This window comes from Mytilus galloprovincialis, chromosome 2 (assembly GCF_965363235.1).
Source record: "Mytilus galloprovincialis chromosome 2, xbMytGall1.hap1.1, whole genome shotgun sequence".
In the NCBI taxonomy this organism is placed as follows: domain Eukaryota; kingdom Metazoa; phylum Mollusca; class Bivalvia; order Mytilida; family Mytilidae; genus Mytilus; species Mytilus galloprovincialis.
Window position 1 is genome coordinate 17,212,083 of NC_134839.1, and position 10,800 is coordinate 17,222,882.

Below are 10,800 nucleotides of genomic sequence, written 5' to 3' on the forward strand. Positions count from 1 at the left end.
ACTTCATATTCTGTAAAATTATTAAATCTAAAAGATGTGTGTTTCATAAGCATCGAAACGTTTTTCCAATATCTATCATCTGATTCAAACCATGACGACAAACGCTCAGCAAACCTCAACACCAATATTGATTTCATATCAGATATCTCGACCTGCTTCTTTGTCATCTCCTTGCGTATATTAATAGTTATATCAGAAAAGGAAAATCACAAAGACGGAAATTCCCTATCGTATGACAAAATCAAAAGATAAGTCACATCAAACGAATGGACAACAACTGCTTATTCATAACTTGGAACAGGCATATTTTCATGTAGAAAATTGTGAATTGAACCTGGTTTTATAGCGCTTAACTTCACACTTGTATGTCAGTGGCATCAAATTCCATTATATTGACTACGATACGTGAACAAAACAGTCATTATAGGTGAAATTGTCAAAATAGGGGTATAGCAGTCATCACCGTGTCACAATCTCAAATGCAATCAGAACAAAAACAAACAACTATTTAACAAAGAAGCAAAAAAAAAGCATACATCAAATTTAACAACAACGTTAATTGCTTACTAATTTTTGTATTTATTTATGCATGTTAAATCAACCCATAAAGGATTGAAGTATTTCAAGTTCTGTGACCGAATAGCTAGATTAACATTAACCACACGCAACAATATCATAATTTAACGTACGAATTATTTGTTCAGTTTGCCGCTGATGTGAAATCACGATGTCAATGGTCTCAAAACAAGTGTATACCAACAGCATTTTCCGACAGGATTCAGAATATGAAGAATTGAACACAGAATACCATAAGTACGATGAAATAAATCCAGTGCAAACAGAAAATCCTACTATTGATGTGCATATTGCACTACCGAATACTGTGCCAAGACGAGCAATCACTCGTGTGTGTCTTATTATTATGTTTTTCCTGATTGCAATTGTTCTAACAGGTGTCACAACATTCTTCATTACAAAGGAAACATTACCCGAAACACAGAGTAAGTATATATATATATGTGTACACATGTTTTATTTGGTCAATTGCACATGAATCTTACACATACTATTTGATTGTCGGCGAGATTGAAAACATCAAACCGATGATAGTGTCCTCGACTTGTTTTTTTAATAATATTGTTCGTGTACACTAGAGTTTACAGCCCTTGGATGATGTAAACTTTCCCAAAAAACGTGTATGGTGTAATGGTGTATGGCATATGGTGCAATGGTGTAAGGTGTATGGTGCTATGGTGCTATGGTGTAGGATGTATGGGGAATGGTGTAATGGTGTTTGAGGAATGGTGTGATTGTGTAACGTGCGATCGGGAATGATGTGAATGATGGTGTACGACATTCATTGGTTGAAAACGAAGTTCTTTTTATTTTATTTTCTCGAATTGTAAAAATAAACAATAATAATAATCTTAATATTTGAAATTTAATTGCTTTATGGGTAATTTCGGATCGTGTAGATAGAATGGGGAATGGTATATGGTGCATGGTGTAATGTGTAAGGTGTATGGTGCAAAGGTGTAACGTGTATGTTGTAATGGTACAAGGTGTATGGTGTAATGGTGTACGGTGTATGGTCTAATGGTGTATGGTGTAAGTGGGAAGTTTACACCATCCAAGGACTGTATATATATATGTTTATTCATCAAAAAGATTTTTAGTAAAGAATTTACTAATATACATAAAAAAGAAGATGTTGTATGATTGCCAATGAGACAACACAAGAGACCAAAACGGCACAGAAATTAACAACTCTAGGTCACCGTACAGTACGCCTTCAACAACGAGCAAAGCCCATACCGCATAATAAGCTTCAAAAGGCCCCGAAACGACAATGTAAAACAATTCAAAGGAAAAAACTTACGGCCTTATTTATATAAAAAAATGAACAAAAAACAAGTATGTAACACATAATCAACAAACGACAACCACTGAATTACAGGCTCCTGACCTGGGACAAGGCACATACTTACATAATGTGGCGGGGTTAAAAATGTTAGCGGGATCCCAACCTTCCCCCTAACCTGGGGCAGTGGTATAACAGTACAACATTAAAACGAACTATAAAAATCATTTGGAAAAAACATAACTCATCAGATGGACAAAATTACAAGTGTATATTATAGCCTTCACAATCAAGTTGTGTTACATTTTTTTTATTCTAAGTTCCAGATGCAGAGGTAACGTCTTGTTCCTGGTTATCCTGGACTTCTTGGTCCAAATGCAATGTTACATGTGGTAATGGAACACAAGTCAGACTAAGACTACAGAATGATACACGATTATGTAGTAACAGTGAAACATATGACAGTAAAACCTGTTCCAGAAGCGCCTGTGCAGGTATATTCACCTTCAATATAAAACATGTCATCACCTTTTTCTGATGCCGAATCTTTAGTTTAACTAAAAAATAAAATCAGAGTTAATAAAATTTTAGGAATCGAATAAATTTAAAGCTAGTAGGATACAGTTTTTTTTTAAATAATTTGGATAACGATTAAATATTTGCAATTTATTCTTAAATGGAAGATCAGAAAAAGACTAATTTCATCTTCATGGCATCTATAGCAAAACAGAATTCGTACCAACATCATGCGCACAGTTCAATACCATGTGCCAATACGACTATAATTTGTGGGTCATGTAAACTTGTGCTCGTCAGGCGGTTTTCATAGTAAAGCTTAATTGTTACTTGAATCATACAAGTGTTGTCAAAGAAAGCTTTTATATGGTAACTTGAAGCGCCCTAGAAAGAATAGTAATTCCTGGTCGATTAGTGACTCCTTTCTTGTAACTCGTTAATGTTGCCATTTAGTTGAATTTGTTTTGCAGATCATTGAATTAGGAATTGTTGGAGTACATTATGGGGTTCCTTCAGATACTTAATTGGTTTCAGTGTATCTTGGTTACTTTTTCAGAAACGTATATAATACATTTTATGTCCCTTTTTGCATTTTTTTTGTAAGAACTCAAAGCATTGATGTACATAAATATATCCATAACCTTTACTATAAGTATTTAAATAAAATTGAACAAATTAAATGTAAGGAAAAGAATAACGCTTCAAAGAAATTTTCCATTTAAACACAGTAGGTAAAGTTTGTGTGTTTTGAGTGAATCTGTCTACTTTTAACGACTGTAAATCGGCATTATTTGGTCTTAGTTATATAGTTTTCTGTCGGAGAGGTTGAAAACTTGGTTTCTCAAGGTTTGTTAATGTATTACTTGAAATGTCTATAGATACACATTATAATTGGTGGCAGTTTCAAAGCATTAACGTCCTATCTAAGTTATAATTATCATGAAAAAAATGAGAGTAACAACAATAAGCAATTGGAATGTAGTATCAACATGCTGTAGATGATAATTGAACCTTATTACATAACTTACGCAATGTTACGTTTAGATAAAAATCCACATTGCTTCAGATAATTTAATCACCATGCATTTTTTATAAATCATGCAACATCGACACCAACTGCTAATACTAAGTCAGGTATATTTTGATATTTTTTTCGTATTGCTTCAATTTCCTTAACATGAATGCAGTCGATTGATGTATTTATATGAAGTCAAATTTTTTCTAGAAAATAATGAATTTCTATATCACAGGAAAATTAAATACTATTCAGAGCTTTTTTACTTCTTATCAATATCCAGATTAAATAAATGAATTTCTTGTTTGTTTGTATTATCCATTATAGCTTTGTTAAATCTTAAATAATTCACAAAAAGATTTGTTCTTTGGTTTAAAACGCTGTGCATGCATTGAAAAGTGTTTTATCTATGTTTGTATTCTAGTCCTCTACACAGAACTATGTACAATTCAAGCATTGTGTAACTCGTTAATGTTGCCATTTAGTTGAATTTGTTTTGCAGATCATTGAATTAGGAATTATTGGAGTACATTATGGGGTTCCTTTAGATACTTAATTGGTTTCAGTGTATCTTGGTTACTTTTTCAGAAACGTATATAATACATTTTATGTCCCTTTTTGCATTTTATTTGTAAGAACTCAAAGCATTGATGTACATAGATATATCCATAACCTTTACTATAAGTATTTAAATAAAATTGAACAAATTAAATGTAAGGAAAAGAATAACGCTTCGAAGAAATTTTCCATTTAAACACAGTAGATGACGTTTGTGTGTTTTGAGTGAATCGGTCTACTTTTAACGACTGTAGACCGGCATTATTTGGTCTTAGTTATATAGTTTTCTGTCGGAGAGGTTGAAAACTTGGTTTCTCAAGGTTTGTTAATGTATTACTTGAAATGTCTATAGATACACATTATAATTGGTGGTAGTTTCAAAGCATTAACGTCCTATCTAAGTTATAATTATCATGAAAAAAAATGAGAGTAACAACAATAAGCAATTGGAATGTAGTATCAACATGCTGTAGATGATAATTGAACCTTATTACATAACTTTCGAATTTGTTCTGATTATTTTTTTTTTCTTCCACCTAATTTTTTTCTTGCGGTGTAAAAAAGTTTCAAAAGATGTCGCTTAGTTTTTTTGTATATGATATCATACAGTCTATACGCTTTTGAAACTGACCCTGTTTAACCGAACACTTTTCTTTGTAAGAGTTATCTCCCCAAACACTGTTTTTCTTGTTATCAGATCTCCTCCGGAACCGTAAAAGAAAGCGACAAATTTATTTTCCAAATTGCTCGTTATATCCTCAGGATGTTACCTTTTATTTTGACCGAAGCTTTACGAAGACCCCATATGAGAGTAATTTCCCCTTTTGTATTGAAATAAGTGAATTAAATTTGTAACTGGAAAACCATAAGTGATAGAGGCCTAGGGTCTTTTGATTTGAGGCATTTGGTCAAAAAGTATGAAAATGAGGTCAAGGTCAAAGGTCAAGGTCATGTTCAAATTTTTGATTTTGGCTTGTTATCGCTTCTTTTCAGAAATCATATAAGATATCGACAAAATACTTTCACACAATTGTTAGTCGCGACATGTAGTTACACATAAATTTGAGTCGAAAGGGTACGTAAACATTTGATGCGAGTTTTCCCCCCTTTTATATCTAATATCAGTCGTATGGTAATATAACTCATTAACAATATAAAGTAAAGACCTAAAGTCTTTTGATTTAAGGTCCTTGGTTTATGACCTTGAAATTGAGCTCAAGGTCATATGTTAATTTAACGTTCTAGATTTTGACCTTTGCTTTTACCTCATATGTATTCATGTTAAAACTATTAGACTTTTTGCCTTAGGTTGCAAGCACTATGACGTTGAAAAAGTTAACCGGAAGTGACATTTTGTAAACCGGAAGTAGCTAATTTTTGTAATAAATTATTGTCAAAGTATGTAAAACTATATATTTTTGGAATCAGCGTCAAGTAAACTATAAGACAGTACCGGAAGTAACATATTTTGAACCGGAAGTAGACAATTATCTCCCTTATTTATATCTTTTTGTATAGAAACCATATATTTTTGGAATAAGCGTTCAATAAGCTGTCATTTGACGCTAAAATTGACTTTTAAAACCAAATTTTAATATTTTCATATAAAAAAAGGTCTTAGCTGGTGGAAAGACCATTAATGGTTCTCTGAACAATTGTTTTTTAATTGTTATTATTATTATTAATGTATATATATATATAATGCTAACAAAAATCGCAGGTACATATACATCAGCATATAAATCGGAAAGTATAATGTTACATAAAAAAAAATTAAAATGCACACGATGCTGTGTTTATTTGATTTCGTAAAACTTTAAAGTAAAATTCAGCACCAGAAACGAAAAATTATAATGTGAAAGTGTGTTATATTCATTTAAGTTACCAAAAGTATATAAACAGCATGAGCTTGATGCATCCGAAATTTGAATTTTACAGATTAAAAGAGACAATTTAATTCTGTCGTGAACTGAAGGTTATATATCATCATCATTTTTTATATTTAGATCAAACGTCACAAACTGTAAGAAAATCGACTGAGCAAGGTAAATATTATATAACTTTATTATAATGAATTTCGAAGAAATTGTTGTATATATACGAAAGGTGCAATGTTTTTTTTAATGATGAATTATAATTTCTACCAGCAACTAGTATAAAAGTAAACTTAATCGAGCAACACGAACTCAAGAGGGTGATCTTAGGTACTCCGGAATGGTGAACAGATCATACTCAACATATGGCACTAGTCGTGTTAATCATGTTAGTACACATCCGGTAATAAGCCTAATTCGGTAGGTAAATTTTGTGAACGTAGACTAAATTATAGTTACGACCCTACGAGCATATCCTCTTTCGTCTGTGAAACGGACATTCTATAAAGTTGAACAAACTCGTAACGGCGTCCGTAAAATTAACGAAGGGATGATGTCAAATGCTCCAAATCATGATAGGAATTACACGCCCTGGAATATCTCATCAACTAAGAGATGTATTACGTCTAAAGAAGTATACTTAAAACTGTTTATTTGACCAAACGATGTTATGCTTTTCAAAACTTCTATTTTTTGAAAGATGATGAATTTATATGTTTTACCAGTAATAAGTTGAGTACACAATTCATAACATAAACCAGATCCTCTGCCCTTTTTTTTCAAAATCGCATATAATCTGGTTTCTCTAATCGCAAATTCATTATTAATTATTTCACTGCTCGTAATTTACCCAGTAAATGATAAAATCAAAATATTATAATCCGGAGATGCGAGTTCAATTATTCTGTGTTTGCATAGTTTTATAGATTTCCGTCGATGGGAGCAAACTCCTTTATCGATACTACACTTGCTCCAGTATAAGGTTATATATTAAAAACAAATACTAAACGATGAATTTGCTGCATTTATGTTCAATTTGAAAAGTCTTGATATAAAATTTATTATGTGATGCAATGCCAAATTATACATTTTAAGATAAATGCTAAAACGACTTATTTCAAAAACCTTTTAAAGCTCTTTCAAAATTAGCATATACGAAAAACATACACCGGCGAATTGGTATCATGCGTAGCTTAGTCTATATTTGATGTTTGTTATATTACTGTATGTGATAATAAAAGAAATCATCCGGTTCAAACAAATCAGAAGGTATGATGGAATGGAGTAAATAAGTAAAAAAAAAAGGCCATATCTTGACGATTCCGTAAAAGCTTAAAATTCTACATCGATTAAAAAGATGTTTGATTCTTTCAAGGTTGTTATTTATTTCATTCATTCTGAAAATTAATTGTTATGAATCAGTTTGATCTTTCTTTTGAAAAAAAAAAATATAATTATAAAAAATGCTATTAAGTTCTGTCAAGATTATGTTATATTTAAGTATAAATAGTTTGTAGATAAAACAACACAAACTTTTAAAGCTACGCATGAGCAAGGTGTACATTTTATATATACTGTACCGTTTAGTTAACACTTAATTTGTTTCGATGATCGAATGAAGTAATTCTTAATCTAATTTCTTACTAAAAAGAATCTCTTGATAATTTGTCTACCATCAATAAGTTATATACACCATTATGAACTGGTCTTCTGTTCAACATATTGATATTCCTCGATAATTCAATTTTGGAGGTAACGCGTCTTCTGATTGGCTGACCTTGTTCTGTTTGTCAGGTCATAGATATACTTTTGTCATGTGAATACGAAGCTATCAATTTTTTTTCATGAATTTCTCCGTTTTAAAATAGAATTAAGAATTAAATTATAAGAAATGACTGTAATACTTTGTATGCACTTTTAAAATAACATAACAAATGTGGTGCAGACTTTAAAATAAACCGCTACGCAGGTTATTCAGTTTGCACCACATAGTTGATGTTATTTCTTCATAGACAGAAAATATATTACAGTAATTTCTTATAAGTCATGTTTCACTAACCAATTTAATTCATACCATTGTATGGAGATGGTCAACTTTGAAAAAGTTTGTTGCATTCAAATAATCAATACTATATGATCTTGGTGTAGCAGAAATTTTAATCATATACAAATTATAATTAGATCTGAAGTTACGTAGATGCATTATTTAATTATTCATAGATCAAACAACACGAACAGTCAGAACTACGCCTGAGCAAGGTATATATATTCTATAAATAATGAATTGTTAAGTTAAAAAAATGTTTCGTTGAAAATTAAACAGTTTTGACAAAATGGAACTCATCATAGATACCCGGATTATAGTTTTATATAAAACGTCAATTGTTCGACCAATTATTAAGTCTTTTCTTTTTCCTTTTTGTTAGATTTACACTAATTCAGAATTAGAATGCTTAAAACACCGAAATCTTTGAAATAGGGTCAAAACACAATGTATTAAAAATGTCATATTTTCTATACATTGCCTTAAAAGTTGAAAACAAAATAAGTGGTTGCTATTTTGTGAAAATAAGGTATGTTTTCATATTATTTTATATATAATAACATGATTCAGTTCTTTATTGTTTAAATTTCAGTTTGCATTGATATGTTTCCTGAATGCGATTCTTACGTCAAAATTGCCGGAGGATGTAAACCCTATGTAAGGAATCATTGTAAAAAAACATGCAGAATTTGTGTTTAGTTGTAGTTTTTAATTGAAAAAAAAACAATTTGATAAAAGATGGGTTTTAGTTGACTTTATATAAATCCTGCCATCAGATATTTATTTAAAATATACGGACGATACAGATCCATATAAGACAATACTAAAACCAAACAGCGAATACATGCCAAAAATAGATCTAGAATCAAGTACTAGTATATTCCTCAGTAAACAAATTACATTGTAATAACGTTTATGTACTACTAGTTATAAATTAAATTTGATTACAATAAATTAACAGTATAATGGTAAGAATAAATGGGCATACAAGTTATACGTCAATGCTATAGGTGTCAGACCACCAATTAAAAATCCCTATCTGTTCAACCAAATTTTGCAATTTTCACAGCTTTCTAAATATTTTACCTTAAGTTTAACTTCAAGGAAACCAGGTATATCCTGAATTGTACATGTATCACCTTCCAACATGCCAATTTTCAACCAATGTTTAAAGTCTTGTGACAAATTTCTTATTTTGAAAAGACAGGTACTACCAAAATAACTCCCGGTTTTCTGGAAATCTTAAATTAGTGTACTATGTAGCGCATTAATCCTGAATTTTTAATGCAAACTCATAGACAAGTGAATTTTGGCTCAAAATGGTCTAAATATATTTCCCTTTCACCAAAAGTTTCATTTCTGCAAATTTGTTGGTTAGTTTAAGTAAACAATGACATCAAAAGCACTATTTTGTGTCAAAGTAGGACTACTTTTACATACGTTCTAAATTGGAAGGAGTAATTGGTGGTCTGACACCTAAAGAGCCAAAAAAGTTGCTCAGAAATCTTTGCTTTGCTTTATTCCTAATTGTTAGTCCATTTGAAGTCAGAAACATCCTATCTGAGCATAATGTGACTTATATTACAAATTTCACAGCTCAATTTAAACTGACTGTAATGTATGACTTTGATAGAAAATACTTGAAAATTTCATTTTGGACTACAGGAACATAAACTTTCAATATCAAGATCAGTTTTGTTGATTTTTTTCTTGTTTGTTCTACTTCTTAAAAGACTTTCCACAATTTTTACAATGGGTTAAGTAAAAAATTCAAGGTACTGAAGAGTCAAGGAATATTGACCCCCCTTTTTTACACCTGGTGTAAGTAATGGGACTATTAAATGATCAAAAGTGCAGTCATGGTCATTTAAATGTTTTTATTTTCTATCAGTTAATACAACTTAAGGCATAAAACTTTCATTTGAGATAATAAATGGGATTTTTGTGAGTTTTTGCAATGTTTACATAAGGCTATGTTATCTGCCAAATACATGCTATGACGCAATGATATAAGGGATAAAAATCAAATAATTTCATTAACTCTTGATGACAAGAACTTTTTTTAGTGGTAAAATAACCATGTTTTAATGTTTATACCACAGAAACACCTTGCTGTGCATTTATAACAATTTGGGACATTTTTTTATGTAAAAGCATATTGTCAGGGTGGGAAAAGCTAAAAATAGCACAAATTCAGGTCTAAGGCTCTAAATTTGCAATATGTGACTTTTTGTCCCCAAAAAGATTGAAATGTGACTATAATCACTTCATATGATCAGTTAAGTAAAAAAAAATCAATTGTTTTCTGAATTTGGGGTTTGACCGCATTTCCCTTAAAGGTGTCAGACCACCAATTAAAAATCCCTATCTGTTCAACCAAATTTTGCAATTTTCACAGCTTTCTAAATATTTTACCTTAAGTTTAACTTCAAGGAAACCAGGTATATCCTGAATTGTACATGTATCACCTTCCTACATGCCAATTTTCAACCAATGTTTAAAGTCTTGTAACAAATTTCTGATTTTGAAAAGACAGGTACTACCAAAATAACTCCCGGTTTTCTGGAAATCTTAAATTAGTGTACTATGTAGCGCATTAATCCTGAATTTTTAATGCAAACTCATAGACAAGTGAATTTTGGCTCAAAATGATCTAAATATATTTCCCTTTCACCAAAAGTTTCATTTCTGCAAATTTGTTGGTTAGTTTAAGTAAACAATGACATCAAAAGCACTATTTTGTGTCAAAGTAGGACTAAATTGGAGGGAGTAATTGGTGGTCTGACACCTATAGCAATCCGATGACACAAATATACAATAGGCAGATAGAGATCTTGCAATCAAACATTTATTTTCAATGATTTTACGAAAGACAGCGTAAAAATCGCAATTCAGTTTTGTTAATACATGTAAGAAAATGTATGTGTTACAA

General features: G+C 30.9%; 1 protein-coding gene across 1 annotated transcript; it reads left to right on the top strand.

Moving 5' to 3' along the window:
- The first annotated feature begins 704 nt into the window (after positions 1–704).
- Positions 705–8,633, top strand: LOC143062137 (uncharacterized). Its single transcript, XM_076233941.1, has 4 exons — positions 705–1,001; positions 2,182–2,355; positions 8,045–8,083; positions 8,461–8,633. The coding sequence occupies exons 1-4, from the start codon at positions 728–730 to the stop codon at positions 8,565–8,567; spliced, it is 594 nt and encodes a 197-aa protein (XP_076090056.1). The 5' UTR covers positions 705–727; the 3' UTR covers positions 8,568–8,633.
- The last annotated feature ends 2,167 nt before the right edge of the window (positions 8,634–10,800 follow it).